Source organism: Mugil cephalus, chromosome 11 (genome assembly GCF_022458985.1).
Source record: "Mugil cephalus isolate CIBA_MC_2020 chromosome 11, CIBA_Mcephalus_1.1, whole genome shotgun sequence".
NCBI classification, from domain to species: domain Eukaryota; kingdom Metazoa; phylum Chordata; class Actinopteri; order Mugiliformes; family Mugilidae; genus Mugil; species Mugil cephalus.
The window spans coordinates 16,870,108-16,893,962 of NC_061780.1; the positions used below are offsets into that span (position 1 = coordinate 16,870,108).

A 23,855-nucleotide genomic window follows, 5' to 3' on the forward strand; every position below is an offset into this window, starting at 1 on the left:
CAGATGCAAACTCCACCGAGATACAGGTAACACCGGCACAGACGCAATTATCTAAAAAATCCTCTGAGCTTCTTACAGAGGGTCAGGAGAAATAACAGGAATTGGTGACGGATTAAACGCAAAGAGGATCCTCAAAGATCTCCAAGGACACACCGAGCACCTGGAGACTTCTTTAATTAATTAAAGGATGAGCTCACTTTAATTAACTGACACCTCGTCAACACCTCAGTCTGAGACCAAACTCATGGGTTGATCAGGTTGTGAACACTGGCTGAGTTTATGATGCTCTAGATGTGTAACTTTCCTTATGGAATCACAGTCTGCCTGTCAACTTACTCCAAATATCTTTAAGTAATCAGCCTCCAAACTCAACCATGAGTCTGCCACATGCTCTCAAATGAAAACCGAGTCGTCTCTGATCATTTAAATACCAATAACTTTGTTTAGGTGTCATCTCTTCCTCCAGCACAGTTATTCTTTCCCCGACGCCTCTCTCTACCTCTCCCACTATCAAACTGTCACTCATTTTAATCTCCAATTTTCTCCTCTATCATCTCATCCCTGCTCTCAGTCTTCTACCCAAATGCACCACATCATCTCTCTGTATCCTTCTGTCACCTCTCTGCTCCCCTTTCACCTCCTGTTTTGCTTTTTCGACCCTATCATCTTCCCTCTGTCTTCTCTCTCATGATTTTTATTTTTTTTTTGCCATCTCTCTTTTTCTTTCTGTTGTTCTGTTCTTCCTCCCTATCCCTGTCTCTCTCTTTGCTGCCTCTGTCTTCATTCCCCAGGGGGTATTATCTCAGTCGGAGGCAAATCTGCCCAATTATAAACCTCATCTCCTCTCTTTCTCGCACACACATCGGCTGCATCCGCGGCTCCGCACACGCACACGCACACGCACACGCACACGCACACATCCCCTCCGTCTCACACATGCACAGAAGCACGAGCGCAAATACGTTCACACAAACAGAAAAAAATCCCACTTCCCTATTTTGCTCTTCTTCGCTGTCTATTTCGTTCCCTCACAACACAACACACACACACATACACGCACACACAGACTCACACACCAAGCTTCCCCTCCTCTCTCTGTCACACCTTAAAAAGCCAATTATACACGCTTCCTCCCTTTCCTCTTCTCTCCTCCTCTCCCTCTCCTTTCCTTCTTGCCATCACCACTCTGATCTGGGGTGAACCAAAATGAAAACAAGGGAGGAAGAGGAGAAAACCGAAGAGGAGCCCAAAATAGAGGATAAGGGAGAGGGTGAAATCTGGAGCAGAGGGGAGGAAGGCAAGGAGGCGAAGGAGGCCAAGATGTGATCTGATAGACTGGAAAAGCAGATTATAGAGGACGACAATAAGAGAAACCAAAAAAACAGAGGAATAGAAAAGAGGAGTGGAGATAGCGTTAATTGCCAGTTTTAGTGCTGGGTTGACAGTTTCCTGTTGCGAGCCGATAATGATGCTGACTACTGAACTGCCGCACTGCTGACCCAATGGAAACGGAGGGAGAGGAGGGGTTGATCGTAGATAGGAGCGCACAGAGGAAAGGACGCAAAGAGCGAGACACAAAATGATGAGAGAAAGAGAGAGAGGGACGAACAGGGTGCTTAATGTGTTGTGTTTTCATTTCAGCTGAGTTATAATTACACTGTTGAACTGCAGGTCCTGAAACATTTGCATACGTCTCTCTCTTACACACACATACAGCAGTCAGTGTTTGTAAATGAATTCTTGCAAACATCTTTAATCTACTGCCTTTATTTTCCAACGTTAGCGCTGAGCTGCGTCCATATGTGACTAAGCTTAGTGCCTCACTTGTAATTAAGTGACGACTGGAAAACTATGCAACTGACAGGAAACTCCACTACTATTAAATTTCATCACAGCCGAATGACAAACGCACCGAGCCTGCTGACATAAATAGGTATTAAGATGCTGTGGGGTGGGACAAAACAAATGTCAACAAGTAACTTAACAGTAACTCATGTGAGCTAATACCAACACAGAGTGTAGTAGTGCATGTGGCAGTACAGACTGAGGCGACGATACAGTATAGTGTAGAACAGCAAAAAAAGTGAAGAAATTCTCTTTCTCCATCCATTATACATGCACACATACTGTACCTTGCTCATACAGAGGTTTCTGATCCAGGACCGTGTCCCCACTAAGATTACACAGCAACACAACTGCATTCTGGACAATCCCACTGGTAACGTTGCTGCTGTTGGCCTTGAAAGAAGAACAGAGACAGGATGACTGAGTTACAGGTCAGTGTGTTATCTTATTTTCTGCTGAAGGTCAGAGGCTGATGGTTTCCTACGTAGGACATGTAGGTAAAGTAGTGACCTTCCAAACACTGAGTCCATCAATGAAACAACATTTATCATATTGCTACAAACTGCTAGGACTCTACTTAGTGGCTTCCTCTTTTATTTTCTGATCCTTGGTGTCCTCACTTCTTAATTACAGCAGGATCACTTCCTTTTTATTTAATTTAATTGTTTATTTAAAGACAATTACTCACCTCAGCACATATTGTTGTTCATTGTTTAGTGTCCAAATTGCCTCAGTACCTTGTAATCAAGTCTCCTTTGTGCTGATTACTCTTTGTATTGAAACCTTGTCTGTACCTGACTTTGATCTGTGCCTGAGTCCTGGTAAATGTGCCTGCTGGTTCTTCTTACTGTGGTTTTTAGATTTGGCTTATTGACCCTTGACAGATGTTGGTTGTCCTATGGGTTGCTTAATAGTTAAGTAATATAGTAAATAGTTAGCTTAATAGTCCCTGGTGCACAGTGTAGAGTAGAATAGAGGTCAGTAGTTTCTACTATTCTCTTTCTCTTATCCCCTCTTTATTCTACTTTTTTGCTTTTCGTCCCTTTACTCTTTCTCCTAACAAAACCGTCTCTCCTTTCCCCTACAATAAATCACATCTCCTTCCTCTTCCTGCCTCCATTTCACTGTTTGATCCTCTGTGAGATGCACCAGTTCTGCCTGCAGGGTCTGTGCACATCAGTGTGATCTGTGTACGGCTTGATAAGCCTGCCTTGTACTCATCATGTGCACTTGCCTGAGGGTGAAGACAATGACATCAGTTCGCCCCTCGGACAACCTGCCTGTCAGTAACAACAAATGACAAAGCTAATCTACTTTGATGGTTATGAACTAATAAGCTGTAAATGACTGCGGTGCACATCACCATCAGCATGAAACTAACAATGAATGATGAGGAATGGCAAACCACAGTTGAACTATGACCCTGCACCTTAACACAGAAACTGTTTAGCTTGTTTACATAGAGTATCTACAGCATATTTAAACACACACATCTCAGTCGGGTCCTCTACTCTGCACAGCAACCGACCATTTTAGAGCCCTCGTCTTCAAACAACCTAAGGACCTTTCATTTCTGAAGCAGAACTACTTCATCACCTAAACAAATACAATTAGCTGAGTTTCTCCAGAACAAGTGTGATCGCCAGCGACAGGTGTAATCAATCCAGATCAGAGAGTTTCAGGCAGCATAAATCAATCCAGATGTGAGCGGTATGGACGGCACTAATGGATCCAGACGTGACTGGTTCAGACGGGAGTCGACAGTCGGGAGACGAGTTAATCAGGCTGCTGGATAACAGTGTTTAACATTCTGCATCAGCTAGTCGAGGCTGGACGGGCAGCCATGCAGAACACTGATTATTAAGTGACTGTGTGTGAGTGCGTGAGCGTGTGTGTAAAGTGGAAACAGTTCACTGCGGCACAAGTGCTTTGGTTTGCTAAAAACGGCTCACAAAGTGTCGGTGGGTGCATTAGACGGTGTGTGCAGAGGGTCAGGTGAATTAAATTGTTTACTGTCATGCCTCACCGGTAACAGACAAGTGCTGTGCGATTGCGTGTGAGCTTTTGTGTGCAATCTTAATAGTGGGGTCCACGTTCCCACTCTATTAACCCTTCCTCCTCTGTGTGGATGAACTGCCAGTCAATTACACTCTAATAGGTCCACACCACACAGACTCATTTACATAAACACGTCTACGAGGGTTACAAGAGTGAGCGAGAGGAGAATGAGAAAGAAATAGATGCAATATTAAACTAAAGAATATTAAAATACAGCAGAAGGGCCATAAAATAACACAAACTGTGATAACTTGACTTGAACGGTTGATTTAATACAACTTACTGACTGATTGAAGTCCACTTGATTTATGTATTGGCTGAATGAAACCTAATCATTTAAATGAGTCTGGTCTCTTACCGTAAGGAGCTGGAAGACTCCTGGTAGCATCTTACTATGTTTGATCAACCTGCAAAGGACGGAGAAAGTAAAACACTGAGGCAGCAGAAGAAAAACGAGGGCCTGGAATTAATTTAATGTATTCATCGCACCGTTCACACATGCATCTTGAACACACAAGCAGACACACTGAGCTGTTTCATCTTCATTAAGTTTACCGTTCTGCTACGATGGCTCCTGTCTGATAACGATGGGATTGGGGGGAGCAGATGAAGTCAGAGGAGGTGAGAAAAGAGAAGGAAGGACACAGAAAGAGGAGATTAGAGTTGAATAGAACATGGTTAGAGAAGATTGAATTTGGAAAAGAGAAAAAAGATGGAGAGAGACTGGGGGGGATTCAGACAAAGACGACTGAGGGTCGGAGGAAACAATGAATGAACGAGGAAGTAGAGAGAAAAGAAAGTAATGTTGGTAAACACACACTGAGAAAATAGAAATAAAGCTGAAATGGTAGAAGAGGGAGAGATGTATGTCTATATAAGCAATGACATGCATTGATTCATAGTCAATTACTGTGTGGTTGGACTGTGTGTAAATACACACACATCGTCTTATTGTGTCTGTGTTCATAAGAAATAAAGAAAACACTGAAGCTGTAAAGGGAATAAAGCAAGTTTAAATCTGACAGGTCTTAATACGCTGAAGGTAACGGAGCCTGTCCACTGATTTAAGCATCCGTCTTAGTTCTAACTATGATTTATAGCTCGTCCATCAGGCATCAGACGTAAAGTGTTGAACACTTTATTTACAGCAAACACTGTGTCCCCCTCAGGTGACCTTATGAGTTCATGGTTTCTGATTACGTACATCTTTGTATTTCGCAGCACACTCGAATCTGGTGTCTACTGCCACATTCTCACACTGGTATCAATCTTTCATGTCGACCAGCAACGAGTGTTTGCCAGAGAAGAGGGGAGCTACAGTAATGATGGAGACTGAGGAAGCCTACGACCACTAGAACGGTGAATCCTCAGGAAACATCAAGAAAAGTTTCGGATGATCCAGATCAAAAATGAAGCCAACATTCAAAAGAAGGATTATAATCTAAAAACAAAAACAAAAGAGGTCAATTGTGAGGACAAACAGAATCATTGCTGTATGTTGTTCTTGTTGAAATGTGCTGAAAGACGACTGTAGGCACACGTACTTAATAGTAGAGTCAGCACTGCTAGAGAAGCTCCACATCGTAGCTTTATTGTGATATTCCCAGACACGTCTCAAAAAGATGGGCTAACAAGGAAGTTGTTTAATTTAAAAAAATAATTAGAGCCAAACGGGTCGTCCTCATGGCTGTTACATTTCATTCTTTGCTGCACTTATTTACAGACAAATCTTCTATTTTACATTGTACCTACAGACATAAATTTGGAGTTTTCTTTGTTTTATCTGAATACTTTAGCTGCAGTTCTTTAATCTAACTTTTACAGATCAATACCACTTTCATGTGTGTTGAGAACCACCATTAGCATCTGCAGAAGAAATTGATTTATTGGAAACATCATGGTTTCACTGTGAGATGAAGCCACTTCATGTTATCGTGTAATGGTTGATGTGGTTCACCAGATCAGTACCAATGAAGTAAAACCATTCAAAGAGATACTGAAATGGAATAACTGTGTTTCCTTGTAGCTGAACAGTAACTGTAACTAAACACTCACTGTGTATAGGTGCATGTGGTTGTTGAAACATGAAGTGGACAGTGATGATATCCCTAGTAGCTCTTGTTCTGAACTTGTCATGATGCAGTTCATTATATTTAGCCGTGGACCCTGCGTTAAGCCTTTTATAAATGTGTCAGCGCACGTGTGTGTTAATGTGTATGTGTGAGTGTGTAGGTTTGTCGACGTGACGGATGGTCTCCCATTAGGGAGGTGACAGGCTGAGAGATGAGAGGACGGACCAGGCCAGCACAACATGATAAACTGAACTGTCTTTAAACTACCAGCCGTACATCAAAAGGCACAGTGAACAACAGCAGACAGTGAACGCACCACAGCACCAGCAACACACGACCCATAATAGAAGAAACACAGACGAGAACAAGCCCTCTGCATCAGTGACACGTCAAATATAAATGCATACAACAGCATTACAATATATTAACACTTAAAACATCAACAACCAATAGATTTGATCAATCTGCTCATGTATTCCTGCTGCCGGCTATAATACTAGTTAATGAAGTAGACGCCAAAGATGAAGTCAGGAGGTTAACGCCACGTCAAATTAGCCAATCACAGCACAAGAATCTTAGTAAAACAGGCTGTTATGTGGAATTACAGCCTTTTAACACGTGAAACCAACTAATAAAGAGATGAGAGTGTCCAAATAAGCAACTTGTCAATGTAATGGTTTTACACAACTGAGAGTACGTCAGATAAATAATCTTACTATCTTACTCTTACTATCGCCAGTAGAGCTAAAGGTGGAGAAAATACTCATAGTTGGTTGATGTGTGTGTGAAGAACAGGCCACATTTATTTATCATAAGGAAGTAAGGACGCTGAACATACATGGACAGACACACATATAGAAGCACACAGCAGGAGGTTCTTTGGCTAAAGGTCATAGTAAATGTAGTTGTTTGAAGGTGTGTCTGGACTGTGATAATACCCAGAGAGACAGCAGGCTGCCTTCCCAACGTTAATGTCCCCAATTTACCATCTAATTACCGCTCGGCTGGCTTCATAGCCACACTTATCTAACCAAGACCCAGGCAATTTAATTTCTGATTGTGTAACCGCGGTGATGGAGGGAAAGTTGTCGAGAGAGGGCACGGGGAAAGAGAGAAATGTGGACTAATGTTAATAAATTAGAGATGGTGAGAGAAAGAGAGCGAGGTAGACAGAGGAGGGGGAAAAAAATGTAAAATGTTGTTAATAATGTCAGAGGAAGAGGGTGAGAGAGGAAAACAGATGTAGAGAGAAGAGTGCTGACACCAATTTGAAAAGTTCACGTCACTCTACTTGTGTCAAGGGAAGAAGGGGATGAGGAGAGGTGGGGAAAGAGAAGGGTGGAGACGAGAGGGGCCAATATTACTGATAAGAGGAATATATTCAGCTATGAGGACGGACTGAGAGGGAGGGAGGGAGGGAGGGAGGGAGGGAAGGAGGGAAGGATGGAGATGGAAGGAGAGGGGGATATTAGTGATAAGAGAGTTATTCTTGCTGAAGTAGATAAAAATAAGTGGATAGAAGCAGGGGAAGAAATGAGGGACGGACAAAACAGAAGGTCAATCAGGGTTGTTGTAAATTACTACTTAGTATTTACAGATGGATGATCAAACATAGAACGATGGATGAGCTGCAGCACTCAGCCGCGTACGTTTCCATTAGGGATGTCTCAATCGATTTCTTTTTCAGCAATTCAAGCCCCGAAGGTATATGAGCTAAATAAATGACAGTGAAGAAACCACAAGTATACTTTCACAAAAAAAGCTGGGCTACTTAAATATCTTTATCGATAGAGGGGTTTAGCTCAACTTGGACATTCACATGTTCACAACAAATACTAAATCACACTTCGAAACTAACTTGAAAAAACAGTAAAATAATAATGATAGTGATGTCTACAACCACATTTTGATAAGCAAGGCTCCATATTTCATCATTTGGTAGAAGAGGAGCAGGAATCTGCTACTGCTGAGAGACAGCACATCCAGTTTTCTCCTTTTAACGGCTTCTCCTCTGAGCCAGAACATAATGAACAACACAAAAAAAAAATCAAATGAAAGGAGCAAACCCATTCTGGAAACCAACAATTCACTAATCAAATGAACACCTAACAAATCAAATCTATAATTAGATTTGTTCACAGTGTTTCCTTTTTCTACATCCACTTTTTTTTTTCTGTCTCCCAGTCTCTTCTCTTCCCTCTCTCTGCCTCCTCTCTTCGCACCCTCACTTTCTATCTCTGTCAACAGCTGAAAGGAGGAGACAGATGACCAAAGAATCAAGACTTACTGGCAGCTGCTGTCAGAACACATCTATCAAACACACACACACACATGCACACAGACACACATGCCTGAGCACACGCATGTTGAAACAGACACACACACAAACGCACACAGGTGAGTCACCTCACGGTCAGACAGGAAATCAGCAGATTTCGTGTGCAGCAACACATCATTACCTGTTTTCATTTCGGCGTCAGATGACTGCTTTCTCAAGAGCCGAATAGCAAATTACTTCTACTTAATGCAGTAGTAAATCACGCTCTGACGCCAGCTATAATTTTGTGTCGACGTTGTGTATACTTGAAGCGTGTGCATTTTAGAGAAGGCTCTTCAGGAGCAGCTGGCGTGCCAGGATACATCAGCACAACATGTCAAGTCTTTGTATGTCCACGCTGATGCGGCACCTTGTGTCTGTCACTAAACTGATTACTAATGGAGAAAACACTGGCATTAAGGAGGGTGAATGCAGATCACCAGCAGCGGCGCATCTGCGATGGCACTGTTGCTATTAGCTCTGGATGTGTGTCAGCTACATGCGCAAACAGATGATCGCCCGTGTTTATCTGTGTGCAGTAGTTGGCAAATAAATCTCTGCTCATTATAAGTGTGTGTGTGTGTCTGTGTGTGTGTGTGTATGCCGGTGAGTTACAGCACATTTATTCATGTGTGTATGCGTGTGTGTGTGGCTGTGAATGATTCACAGTGTTGAATTGGGAATTACTGGCCTTGGCATGAAAATATTACACACAGCGTTCCTAAAATGTGCCTGTGTTTGTGTCTGCACCTGCTAGGACTGCAAAGCACTTCAGTTCTACCAACGCTGGTTTTTGGACAGAGAATTTGAATAATGGATCACTGAAGTCTCTACTTAATAGATTTACTGTCGTAATGTAACATTTAATAAGAAACAGCGTCTGTAATGATTACGCTGTGTACCATGTTATTTTGGTAATAATTTGCTGTTAAGGTCACACTTTGGTTTAATAACGCATCGGGCGTGTTTTGTTGTTTGGTGTGATTGATTGTGAGGCTGATTGTGTATCCAGTACCTGCAGATCTGAGTGCTGTGTTCAGTCATCGACACCAGCAGTTTGAGTGCGTAGAGGGGAACAGGTTCAGCAGCACGAAGAAGAGACTCGTACCTAGACATAAACATGTCTGAGTACAACATTTGGCTTTCGTAGTGTTAATAATTCATGCGCTGTTCTGATCATTAGTAACAGAGTGTAAACTAGAACAGATCTGGAGAGAGGGGTGGAAAGGAGGGGGAGGGGAGAACTCGATGGTAGGAGATAGGAGGGAAAAGGAAATTTGGGAAGAGCAGCAGAGAACGAGAAGCCACCATGCAGGGAAAGACCATTTTAAACAGGCATTTTAAAGGGCGGTGACGACAATGTGAAGGGAAAGTGAGAAAACCGCAAACATATGTCGAAGCTGTCAGTCAGACAACTTCTCTCTCTGTTCTCCATAGGCTGTACACTCATTTGACTCTCACACACTATATTGCCAAATGTATTTGCTCACCTGCCTTTACACACATACGAAATTAAGTGACATCCCATTCTTAATCCACAGGGTTTCATATGACATTGACCCACACTTTGCAGCTATAACAGCTTCAACTCTTCTGGGAAGGCTTTCCACAAGGTCGAGGAGTGTTTTTAAGGGAATTTTTGACCCATTCAACCAGAAGTGCATTTGTGAGGTCAGATACTAATGTTGGGGTGAGAAGGTCTGGCTCGCAGTCTTCGCTCTAATTCATCCCAAAGTTGTTGTGTCAGGTTGAGGTCAGGACTCTGTTGCAGGCCAGTCAAGTTCTTCCACACCGAACTTGCTCATCCATGTCTTTATGGACCTTGCTTTGTGCACTGATGCACAGTCATGTTGGAAAAGGAAGGGGTCATGTCCAAACTCTTCCCACAAAATTAGGAGCGTGGAATTGTCCAAAATCTCTTGGTATGAACTAAGGAGGCCAAGCCCAGCTCCTGAAAAACAACCCCACATCATAGCCTCTGTCATTTTACGTGACCTGACACTAAAAAAGCAGAGGCTGAGCTGCTGTTGTTACCGATCGCTTCCAGGGAGGAAATTTCACAACTGGACATGTTGCACAGTCGACAACCCATTCACACACACCTCTGGCTGTGGAGGTGACTGGAACGCCTGAATTCAGTTATTTGGATGGGTGAGTGAATACAGTAGTTTGCTGTATCTGCTGAAAGCAGGTTGTAAGACACACAACGATTTTGTTATCGACACATTCTTACCATATTATAAATGTTCCAATTTATATATTACATTCTTCTACTATACTGGCAGTAGTGTGGGTGGGACATTCCCTTACAATATGTGAATTTTGGATGGTTAGATATCCCTGTTTTCATTTGAGGAAATCATTTTCTTTGCTCATAAACCTCAGCTCTGAACCACCTGTTGTTGCTGGACTGGAAGGAGGCTTTAGCGTATTTTTTATGATCTAGCAGGAACAGGATTCAAGCTGTTTTGGTTTGAATACTGTGTCTACGTAAAGCTGGTATTTACTAAACAGTCACTTGCACAAGCCAAAGACAAGGCGAGACTTCGTAGAAAAAGAAATGACAACACCACCACAGACACAAAACAGCGGGTAGGAATCAAGTAGTAGGAATAAAAGCTCAGGGTTTGTCCATTTGAGTGACAGGTAGGTGCCGCCATCTAATTATTTTGGTTATGTTGTACTCACATTAAAAGAGAGCAAATAATAATAATAATAAGAGTCAATAACACATTTCTGGAGCTGCGTAGAATGAGCCGGACCAACCTTGAAAGCAGAGATTGAGAGATGAGAGATACGACTGGACAACAGGAGCTTTCATCCTCTCTTCCTTGTGTGGCCCCTCCTCTCTTTTCTGTCCTCTCTTTATTCTCCTCTCGGCCATCGTCTCCATCCTGGACCAGCAGGACTACACTAAGTTCAGACAACACCCTCAAAACAAACACAGACCACTCCACTATGGTACAAACACACACACATATACACACAAGAGGAAAAGAGGAAGAGAGTATTTAAACGAGGGAGTGATTCAGACACTTACAGTCTCTGTGCTTGTGTGCTAAAATGGTCCCACACATATCGGCTAAAAAAAGTACAAAATGTTCTATTTTTGAAATGACTTCAGGAACTTCAGGATGTCGCATAGCTTTAGATTAAAATGGAAAAGCATGATCTATCTGTCTGTTTGTCTATCTGTTCTGTCTATTTTACGCAGCACTCATACCGTTTTTGCTGAAAGCCAGTGTTGTCAGAGGTGGCAGGATGGAATCCACAACCTTCAAGATGCATTATAAGATAAAAAAAAAAAGTTATTCATCATTTGTTATATTTGTCCTCGCATACAAAACTCTGTACGTAGTGTTACGGTCTGCTAAAGTAATAACAGGATGTGGTAGAATTACTCTGTTTAATACAGACGCACATCATTTCAAGGACGCAGCAGAATTAGCATCTAGAAAACAAACAGCAAATCTGCTGTTTATTTGTTGAAGATGTTTTTGAACAGAGAAACGTTTCTCGTTCACTTCTGTCACACGTTCTGTTATTTGAGGAAAAACGTGCATCAAGAAACATACAACTTATTTTCATACAGCAAATCTGAGGAAACAGGAAACATTTTTCGAGTGGGCTGAACAGGAGGCGCTGCGCTATATTAATATTGTGAGTCTCGGCAACACAGACCACTGTCACAGAGCATCAAATTACTATGGAAATGCACTGTTGAATGAATTCTTTGATCAAACACCCGCAAACAAAAACGAACACACACACGACACACGTACTTGCCCGACTGTCAAAGCCCTTATTTAGGTATGAATCTGTAATGCATGAATTTGCATGATTACTAATATTACCATAGAAACAACGCTAATGCTGAGTGAGTGTGTGTGAGGTCATTACATTGAAAGCCAGAGAAAAGAAAACTACAAAGGATGTTGTCCACCACTTAATGGTCTGTGTATTAATATCACAGCCATCAAAAGACTGGATGGAGTGTGTGAGCGTGTGGGAGGAGGGAGCCTCTGAACTTGGTATTATGGGTAGCATGGCCCTTCAGTTTCTCAAATCCTTTCTTGGCCCAATTTTTCCATTTTGGCTCTTGTTACCCCACCGCCTGTCATCCAGTGGTGCATCACTACAATTGTTACAATTGTAAAAGGTAAAAGGAAACCCAATAAAAACATTATTAGTAAATTCATTATTTCATGTGTCTGTTTGAAATGTTTAATCAACAACCAGTTGGTTTTACCAGTAAGAATAATTGTGTCCATGTTAAAATCTGATTAGAGATTCTAACTATGTACATGGGCGCTAAATAAAATGGTTCATCGTTCTGCTGTGGTGCATTGAATCTGCAGAAAGTATAACAGAAGAAGCTGCATTTCCCAACTTCACCAACAACACTAAATTCATTCACGAGATGAAGATCTTTGCAAACACCTGTTACAGTTCGTCATGTCGCATCAAACATGGACAGAAACCTTGTATTTATTCCAGCCAAAGAAAAACAATCCAGTCAAGTGTTAAAATGGTTATTACACTGATTGTCACAGGTTCACACCATCTGTTCCAGACTCCAGTTCTCTCCCCTGCTGGAGTTAGAGGAAGATATAACTCACGGTGTCTTGTGTTCTCTCCCTCAGGTGAAGCTGATCCAGATTAATCAGTAGGAGACGATAAACAGAGGCAGGACCCGTGACTCTCTCTCTCTCTCTCTCTCTCTCTCTCTCTCTCTCTCTCTCTCTCTCTCTCTCTCTGTCTCTCTCTCATCTCCTTCTTTCAGCCACTGTGTTTTGTTGTGGGTTTCATTTGCTGATTTGCCTTTTTTTGGTCTTGTTTTTTTTTCCTTTGTCTGCATTTGACTACATAGTTAAACACCACAGGGTGTCAACATTATGATGGTGATGTTATATTCTTGCAGCTGAATATTTTATTACTTCAGTGCATGTGTGTCTTATTTTTTTTTTGAGTAAGGTAGTTAACAGTTTAATGTACAGGATTAGAGGGGAGACACCAGGTCCTTTTTGGGACTGAGTGGCGTCTCTTCTTTTAGTTGTTTTCACCAGCCATCAGGTTCCGTTTTGTTGTTGCTACTTAAATAAATAAAAGTTGTGATACCACTTTCTGTTTGTCTTAGATTTTCTGTTGCAGGGGGACGAAACACTTTCTCAATGAGCCCGATTTTTTCTTTCTGACCAGCTGAGTCTGCTCAGATTGAGGTGGTTACATGAGGCGTTGTTATTCTGATTAGGTTTTTATTCTGATGATTAGTGAAAGAATACAACCACACTGCCCATGCAAATGTAGCAACATATTGAATTACTGAGTAACTTCAACTTTGTTGATACAAGTAATGTGTAAATAGTAGAAATGTTAAACTTTTTAAGATAAGCTAAAGACACAGTTAAATATTCCAATGTTTTATAAAGAAAGAAAAATATGAAGAAAGTTGCTGCAGACTTTACTCAAACTGCGACAAGGGTTCAGAGACGTAAACCAACTCAAGCACGAGTGTGTGTCCTTGTCCAGCGGGCGATAAAAGTTAATCTGAGCTGGCTGGGGGTAATTAAAGTGTCTTCCTGTGTTATTGACTAGCAGTCGCAGCGAGCCTCTTCTTTGCTCCTTTCTTCCACCCCTCATCTTTTCCTTTCTCTCCCTCTCCATCCTGTCTGCTTCCTGCTGCTCTCCACTTCCATGTGTCAATAGTCATTAAACAGAATCTCATCGTCCGATCCCATGCACATCCACCTACACACACACACACACACACACAGATCTGATGAGGCTCTGCTGGTTCAATAGTTGATTAGAGTCTTGTTTAATAGTCCACAAGTTCACCCTCTGTCCACTCATCTCTAACAGACATGTTTAGTGGACTGGAAGGATCCTGCTGAACCTAATACCAGGGGCAACGATGTGAGATCTACAAAAGCTGCAGATGTTTTAACACATCATTTTAAAAGCCCTCACTCCATGTGCAACTTGCGAGGAAAAATATCTAAGTTGAGCATCTGACAGTAGAAGAAGCATCATCATGATGACAGGCTGTCTCCAAAGTCCTGTCAGAGGTAATACACCGACATTTGCTGAATTATCACAATGTACCCGTCGTATATCACTTCACTAAACTCTCAGCAGACAGACAGGTAGCCAGTCAGCCACTATAAGATAGATGAGAGTGAATCAGACAGGAAGTCAGGTGCATATACTTGCTTGCATGCATACTTACAGCACTATGAAAAGGAGTGATGAGAACGTGGTGCTGACTCAGGATCTCTGCCAGGGACAGCGTTGTTCTAATCAACTCGTCACATATTGCTGCACCTAATGGAACATCAAACATTATTCAGTACTGCTGAGTCATGCCCTAAACAGAAGTTGTACAACGACACGACCAGCGCTGAATCACTCTCTGAGCATGTCAGTTAATTATAGTTAACAGCAGTTGTAAAATCTTATTTTAGAAACACCATTCAGACTTACGCAAAATAATTACACAGCGTGGGAGGATGAACACAAAGCATATAGAGCAGAAAAATACAAAGTTAATCACTTGAAAAATTAAAGTGACTATGAATACTATAGTAAAGTATTAGTAGATCATCGAGGAACATGTGTAAACATTGTAGTAATTACTCACCTACAGCACTGGCCAGATTAGTTTCACTGGACTCTACAGAGGCAATATAGTTCTGACAGAAAGACAAATGGTAGAAATGACAAATTACATGCAACTTATAAACAACTGACAGCTGTTTATCTTTGGATATTATAATTATCGTTCAAACTGCAGCACTTAAAATGATGAATATAAAAAGCTGGATATCACAAGTCCCCAGTCTCAGCCTTAATTTCAGTAAGTTTACATTTAAAATGTGGAGTACAGAAGTGACTGTGCAAGTGGGGATAGAAAGATAATAATGAAACTACAAAAACAAACTCATCAAAGGTACTTGGTTTGACAAAATCAACAAGTGACCTGGACATAAGACAAACAGAAAACAAAGAGCTGTAAGATCAGTAACAGACCAAATTCTTTGTGTTTCAACTTTTCTATCTGCATCTCTGCAAAATGATGTAAGGACAGCTATTCTTACAGCATTTTAATAGCCTTAATGGCTTAGTGTTGGAATGTCTCTATGAAGTATGACTTGTGAAATTATTCCAAAAGCATGATGTACTCGACTCAATAGACTTGTTGTCTTTCCCCGAAGTTTGTGAAGCAACCGCTCTGCTGAGGAGACAAGAGTAAAGTCAAAACATGACAGCGTGTAATTGTGGATTACCAAACACCTACCAGCAGCAATCCAATTTGAGCCAGAAACTCTTCAGTTACGATTTGAGATCTAAAGACCTGTGAGGAGACAGAAAATAACGCTCAGAGAAAAACAGAAGGTGATGGTACAGCTAAGAGAAACAGCAAAGAGAAATAAACAGCAGTGCCACATATAACATGTTCGTCTTGACGGCAATAAAAGGATCCGGATGTACCTGCCTGGTGCATTTTATTTTATTTCTATGTTTGTGTGACTTAGTCAGAATATGTGCAGTTTTAAAGTATTCATATATGTGTTGCTGCATGTTTTGCAGTGTTTTGCAATAAACACGCCAGTAAATGGTGCAACAATGACGTAAAAAGATGGTTTAGTAGGTACTATTTATGGCATTTTAGTGTTTGGCATAGCCAGGAAGATGGTTTTAAGATGTTGGCGGCTGATCCTGAAAGTCAGGGGCGTTTTTAATTAATTAAAATTAATTAATCTAACTTTACGTTAAATGAAACTTCCTTTTTCATGTCATTTCAACCTCCAGGGCTTCAGGTAGAATAATGAAAAACAAAAGAAAATAAAATGGATGGGGAAAACTGTTAGAACATCAAAATCAAACTGTGGCCGAAGTTTACCTGAGATGACAGAAGTTCTAGCACGATGGACATAGTAGGCAAAGTTTGTTTAAGCTGTCTACTCTGAGTTGTAGATGGGTGTCTCCTTCCAATCACACCTTTCAGAGCAGATAAGACGTCCTCTAGAGAGACGAAGGGATGAGAAGGAAGGCGTGTTACGTACTGCTGAAGTGTTTTAACAGCATGTGATAAAGCCTAGAACTAAAATATATGCATTTGCAAATTTTATAACATCTAGCATAAACATTTATGTTTTGATAGTGCAGAAGTGTCTTGTTTTAGAAAGGTCTTGCTTTTATTTCCTCTTCCCTCGACTATTGCAATTCTCTCTGTGTGTGAACCAGTCAGTCAGCTGGTTAAAAATGCAGCAGAGATGTCTCACTGCAACTGAGAAGAGAGATCACACCTCATCTTTACTGGCAACTCTTCACTGGTTACCAGTCAACTACACATGTTTTGATAGTGACATTTAATGACGGGAATCAGAAGCAAGAGAATAAAAACTCTCACTCTCACAAACTCTCTCGTGACCGTGCAGACATATGCTCAGAGCCAGCCAGCTGATGCAGAGCTGTGTGTTTCTCTGTGTGTACCCATTATCACTGGTGCAGTGCCACTCAGATGCACAATCAGTAAATCCAGACACTGGGACAGGTGTCCTGACTGGCTGCTGTTCTCCCTGAGAGGAGTGGCTTTGCGCAGGTCTCTCTCCAGATACATCACAAGTCTAGAAACAGAGACACGCAGACGTTGTATGTCAACAGCTACTTAGCACTGTTCATATACATCTATTTAACAAGGCAGTCGGTTCTTCTACGTCTGTTGTTGTTGAGCGGAATGAACTTAAACACCAGCATGTAAATCATTAAAAGATGAAGACACATTAACATTCCAGGCACTCTGCTGTAAAATCTCGAGGAGATGCATAAAAGTAAAGGAGCAGAGAGAGAGAGAGAGAACCAGGAGAGAGACAGACAGATTGGCAGCATTTTTATTCTCCTCAGACTCTGTTTATTGAATATTATTGATCAATAATATTCCAGAGCAGAGAGGAAAGGTTAGCACCACTAACTGATATTCATTACTGACACACGGACACCCCCGCACATGTGTATCGACACACACACAAGTGCAAATGAATGTAAACACATGTAAATATTCAGAGAGGTCGAATTAGTTGACAAATATTGATTCGGAGCTTTAGATTGGCATTGGAGCAGGAGGTCTGGAGGATTTTGAATTCAATGTTCTCCCTCCTAACTTTACAAGATTAGCATCCAGGATTTAGAGTTGTTATTAGAATCCAGCAAAGACACAGTTATTATATGGTCCAGTCTACGTCAGGAGAGTTAAGGTTTTGTTTTTTTGTTGTTGCTGTTTTTAAACTGAAATGCCAAAACAAATGTAATATTTAAATTCACTTTGAGTTTAATCTGAAGACGGGCCTCTGAGAACAACATGCAAATTACACACCATCTTTAATCAATGGGTGTCTCAAGTGATTGCAAACACCAACTTGACCATCATCACAATCAACTGATGCCAGCCTGGTTGGTGCCAGTGAAGTTTCAGATACAGAAATTTGGCCTGTTGACGTTTGAAGGGGTCCCTGAAGTGGGCAGACATGTAAAATGTTAACACACTCAACTATCTGAATTAAACAATAACCGCGGCGTGTGCAGAAGTGTCTTGTTTTAGAAAGGTCTTGCTTTTATTTCCTCTGCCCTCGACTATTGCAATTCTCTCTGTGTATGAACCAGTCAGTCAGCTGGTTAAAAATGCAGCAGAGATGTCTCACTGCAACTGAGAAGAGAGATCACACCTTATCTTTACTGGCAACTTTTCACTGGTTACCAGTCAACCACAGAATTGATTTCAAGATTCTTGCATTTGGTTTTAAAACACAGCATAGACTAGCACTAGGTTATATTTCTCAACTGCTCAATCCTTACTCCGCATCCTGACCCCTCAGATCAGCCACTGCTCCGCATCTCACGCACAAACTTAAAGACCAAAAGCGATGCAACATTTCCAGTCGTCTGCACTAACTTGTTGAATAGTTTGTCGCTAACAATGAGACTGTCCCCATCTCCTGATGTTTTTAAAGCCACATTTCTCTTTTGCATGTTAACTGCCCTCGTGAAGATACCATAACTATATTCTGGCTTTTATTGGTGTGAATCTCATTTGTTGCTAGTGTGATGCTGTTTGTGTTGCGATTTTATCCAGTTAGCTCAGCGAGAGGATGAGACTGCAGTGGGTTTTTTAGATATTCCAGTCTGGACCTCTTTGGACCAGCCAACTGTCTGGGCCGCCTCTCTTGCGGTCTTTTTAAATGAAGTCAGACAAACTTGTCACCTCTCTGTCAGTCAATGTGAAACACTCACAAGCACTCACACACAACCGACCTGCAAGTAGCCTGCTGTGTGTGTGTGTGTGTGTGTGTGTTAGTAAGGAGCTAATTAAACACAACTTGACTGGTTGAGAGCTGAGACAAAGATGTGCGTGTGTGTGTGTGGTTGAATCATGCAGAGTGCTCAGTGGGAGAGAGACAAGCAGGTCATATCAGACAGCTCTAACTCGGTTAACATAAGGAGAACAAGTAGTGGAGAGAGAGAGGAACATAACAGAAGAGAAAGTGAGAAATAAAAACAACTTTTAGGATCTTGTGTAAAAAGAGGTTGATGTTCAGGCATCTGGTGTCAGTCTGTCTAAGAATGGTCCAATCAGAAAGCTCCTAAATGAGGGAACCACGGCCCTTCATTTCAATCATTCTCTTCTGTGTTCAGGTTCAACAGGTGTTGTATATTAAATCAAGGTTCTTTATTGTTAAACTGATTTTCATACCAGAACACAATGTACTCTAAGACGTAACAAATGACAAAAGACATGCGCTGGCGGATGACGGTCAAACAACATTTTCCATACGTATTTTAGTCTCCACCAGAGGAAAACCGTTTTTCTTTTTCCAAGATGTTTCTGATTTGAGCACCAATTCCAATCATGTATTTTAATTATGTCCAGCTGAGACTGGCTCGTTTGTTTCCTTTGTGCACTGCATTGTGGGCCGTCAACGCTACACTCACAAAGCCAGTCAGTATGTGAGCGTATTATTGTGCCTAATAAATTCTATTATGCACAACGACATCTTTGAGGATTCCTGTTAGTCTCTAGTAATATACTACATACTCAGTGCCCATGTAATTGTCACGTACTATAGTGAGTAGTAAAACAATGTAAAATACAGAAAAGAATAGATGAACTATTCCATAATATAAATACTAATTTAGTAGAAAAGTATTAATAATGAATAACATTCATACTGAGGTCCTCTGAAGCTGCCTCAGGGAGGTTTTGTGGTTCTTTTACATGCAAGTAATAAAAACTGTAAGTAAACACATGTACAAACAAATGGGGGTTGTGTTAAGAAACCTGGCTTCAAATAACCTTCACATTTCTTTGTTATTGATAAGTTCATGTGACACTTCATGTGTAAAATGACAGAGAATATAAACCTTGTGAAAACCAGGAGGGAGAAAGAGAAGGAAGAGAGTCAGATATAAGGATCCATACGTCAAGAGTATAGTTTTTATACAGCTACCAACTGGTTATGTATTACCAGGGGAACTGGCTGCATGTGTATACTGTACTATATATAATTATACATTTACATTCACAGCGTAGTGTGGGGTGAAACACAGGACAACCAGTTAATGAACCATTTGAAGTCCCAGTCAAGTTCCGACATACAGCAGCATAAACTAATTGTCCTGGGTACATACATGTACACTGACGTTCCCACGGCTGCTGTGCTAGTTAACACGAAGGTTACACAGAGTACAAGTGAACTGCCAACATCCCCGGGCAACAATTTCATGAAGGAAGCCTGCCTTCAGAAAGCTGTCTGCTTTAGATAGCACATAATTGTGTTGAGGAGTGTTCGAGAAGCACATGCATCAAAATTTAAAACCTCTGATTCCAAATAAATCACTTCTCAAAAATATTCTTGGCAAGATTTGCTTGATTAATTATTTAATGAGCTGAACATCAGTCGGGTTTACTCTACAACATGTTCAGACCAGAGTCACTTAAACGTCAAACTTAGGTTCTGTCTATATTCAGCTGGAGTTCGAATCAGACACAAATACAAAGCTTTTCTAAGAACGCTCCATACAGTGTTCATTATTACACAGGATGAGATGTTACAATCTTGTGCCAAGGTCCAAGGCAAAACACATATAGGAGCACAGTCCAACTGAAAAACCGACCGGCAGGCTAGCAGTCAGCTAGCAGCTAGCAACCAACAAGAAGACACCAGCTAAGTAGCCTAGCCAACAGCAGTAGGTAAGAAGTGATGGGATATGCAAAGTCATGTCAACGTGAATACAGCTGAATATCTCAGAGATGAGCACATATTGTCTCCTATGACTCAGCCTATTGTCTCATCATCACAGACTTATGTCCCTGTCCCCTGTTCTCCCTGCCCCCAGCTTCCTCCCACAAAGACATGATCATTGGTTTAATTAGTGATTCTAAACTGGTCGGTGTGCATGTGAATGTGAATCTAGCTCCAGACAGAGCGACCTGTGTACCCCACCTCTCGCCCAGCCATACCACAACCCTTTAGAGAGCTGTTACAGATAATAAATGTATCTCTTACATTGGACATGATCCTCAATTCTCAGGCACATTCTCTATTTTCTGACAAATAAAAATTTTCCATCTTCTCTACCTAGAAATCAGCTAATCCAGGTGGAATGACTCTCTAGACCAATACGTTATATAAAATACTATCCTGCAACTGAACTAGATAGATAGTAGCTGTGTTTCTGCACATATATATATGTGTATATATATATATATGTATGTATTCCAGGTAAATGTTATTACTTGTCAGAAAAAAAAGGGCCAAATTTGGATTTGCTCCACCACAGTGTATACAGAAGAGGGAGATGCTATTTGTGGCAGAGTAAGAGAACACAATCTCACACTGAAAGCTGAATAATTAAAGGGAAATCCCACCCTGAAATGGAATTCACAAATGTTACTTGTTTGTTCTCTGACAGTTCAGTCTGTGTGTGAACACGGGTAACTACATTCCAGAGAAACTAATTAGCCAGTGGTCTGACAGACTGAGTGGAGTTAAGAGTCGGCTCCACTGGTTTAAATCTCAGTTGCAGTTAAGGAGGAGGGAGTACAGCGGTGGTGAGCAAAGAGAGGCATGATCCCTGTGTTGTTACTGTGTTGCAATATACAACGTTATATTTAACTGACATATTTATAATTCAAACTTCTTGATATTCAGTCAGTTTTTTTTTTTTTTTTTTGCATGGAATACCTAATTATGTTTGCTCCATATATAATGTGTGTACAAATTGGACTTTGTTTATAACCTGAATGTTATAGGGATGGGAATCCTTAAAAAGAAACCTAATAAAATAGACGCTGCACGCAACAGCACAACTGCTATGCACAAGCATCTCAATTAAGGTCATTTGAGGTCAATACGATGAGATCTGGTTTTCGCTCAGTCAGTGAAGATCTAAGAAATGAAACGATGTACATTTCCTGCTAGGGCTGTCGTAGTATACCGGTACTGACGACAACCGTGGTATTAAAAAATGAAATTTCAACATGGTGTTAAAAATGCGCATATGATAATGTTGTGTACATGATCCAGTGCCACATGAACGCAGTGTGAGTTTTACATCTGTCCCTGTTTTTTTTACTGTTTGAATGTAATTCACCTCCCAAAAGAGAGAAACAAATAAAGTTAAATATGCATTTCCTGAATTTTGCCGTCATTGTTTACATTTTTGTTGATATCGTGATAATATCATTATCGTGACGTTTTTTCTGATATCTGATATCTTTTCAGCCCTATTTCATACGTTACATTCAAACCGAAGCAGATAAATATTTCAGCTGCTTTTTCAATTACGATTAGCACCAGCCACTGAAGTTGAATCATAACTAACACTATCCATGCAAATTAATGGCAGAATTTACTGAATACCTTTATGATCAATAATATTTTTAGGTAAAATAGAGGAATGGTTCCACAGATGTCATGTCAAAATACAGTATGCTTTGATGAAAGGTTAAAAGATTCATGGTTGGTATTGTTTACCTGTGTTGGCAGCAGTAAAGCAGAGTGTGTGTGTTGTCTTGTATCAGTAGCAGTAGTAGGAGCAATGCTTTGGCTCTTGTTACTGTAGATGGACTCTCTAAACAGCGCAGCACCTTCAACACCAAATCCTACAAAAACACAGGAATAAAAAAAAAAAAAGAGTGAACATGTTTTTGCTGCTATACAGTCCAAAGCATAATGTTTAAATTCAGATATAGTCAATAAGCTGACAAATATAACACAGTTAAAATTGCAAAGCAACACATTCTGATTGAAAGCGTTCACATCCCAGCTCGTACACAGTATGAGGAGCAAAATGAAAATGACGCGACAAGTCGAGCTCATCAAACCAAACAGAAATCAAATTTGAAAACGTTCAAATGAACAGTTTCCTTCAGGTACTGAAAGGTACATATCATTTTCAGAAAATGCATTAACAAACAGGCTGAAACTTAATCAGCTCAGACTCCACTTTATCACACACACATACACAGAGACACACAAACTTGTCCGCCTACAGCTTCTTGAGGCGGCCGTTCACTCAGCAGCAGCAACTGGTTGGGAAAAAAAAAATTTGACCAACATTCATTACCATTATCATTATCACCAGCACCATACACTGCTGAATGTGTGTGTGACAAAGCTAATGTGACAGCGTGTGCGAGCATGTGTGTTTATGAAGCTACACACCAAGTTAATTAATTTCAAAGCCCAGTAGTGTGTGCCTAGCTGATAAGTCCCTCCCCACTACCCATAATGCTTTGCTGAAGTAGAAGGCTGCAGCGTGTTCATTCAGCCAATTAGCCCAGATACTGACACACTCAACAAATTAGTGTTTGCGCTCGTGCACACACTCACACACACTCTCTAACAGACAGAGTTCTGTGTAAACAAACTCTTGGACTGTCTGTCTTTGTGCCAGGGGAGAAAGAGTGGGGGTAGAGAGGAGGGGGTTTGGAGGGTGAATGCATATCAGTGTATAATTAGAGCAGAGTTGAAGTACTAACTTTGTATTCTGGTGTTAAATTTGAAATGCTCAATGCAAATAAATTCAGTTCAGAGTCAATTACCAGCGCTAGACTCCAAGTTAAAAAACCTTCAAATCAATTTCAGCCCCTCTGCCTTACCAAGATTAGCACATCACATACACACTGGATGTGCTGTCTTATGAAAAATTAAATAAGCAATTCCTGACAAATTAGTTGGTGCACAGTTCAGCACCAGTTCATGAACTGTGAGGAGGGGAGGGAGAGAGACACACTAACGGTAACTCTTTGACAATCAGCTTAATAACCATTTCAACACAAGAGCATAATGTCAAGACTTTAACAATCTGGGAGCAGTTTTGTTGGGTCTTCATGTTATTGTGTAGTTGCAGTAGTATTTTCATGGTCACTGTGTGAAAACCTCCTCACTGGAGACATTCCTCACTTAAACGTCTCTTAAAATAGTGACGTTACCACTCATATCCCGTCAGATATTAAAACATTAAATGACATTAAAACTGTATTGTTGCATATCGTCGCGAAT

General features: G+C 40.9%; 1 protein-coding gene across 1 annotated transcript in view; it reads right to left on the bottom strand.

Moving 5' to 3' along the window:
• Nucleotides 1–23,855, bottom strand: part of ulk4 (unc-51 like kinase 4) — a 64,707-nt gene that overhangs the window by 16,795 nt on the left and 24,057 nt on the right. The window contains exons 22-32 of the mRNA XM_047599930.1: nt 22,326–22,453; nt 16,789–16,922; nt 16,196–16,317; nt 15,590–15,646; nt 14,933–14,984; nt 14,522–14,616; nt 11,516–11,567; nt 11,059–11,248; nt 9,308–9,400; nt 4,262–4,310; nt 2,133–2,238 (exon numbers count right to left, since the gene is read on the bottom strand). Of these exons, the coding sequence (XP_047455886.1) occupies nt 2,133–2,238; nt 4,262–4,310; nt 9,308–9,400; nt 11,059–11,248; nt 11,516–11,567; nt 14,522–14,616; nt 14,933–14,984; nt 15,590–15,646; nt 16,196–16,317; nt 16,789–16,922; nt 22,326–22,453 (1,078 nt within the window). The remainder of the gene's footprint in view (nt 1–2,132; nt 2,239–4,261; nt 4,311–9,307; nt 9,401–11,058; nt 11,249–11,515; nt 11,568–14,521; nt 14,617–14,932; nt 14,985–15,589; nt 15,647–16,195; nt 16,318–16,788; nt 16,923–22,325; nt 22,454–23,855) is intronic.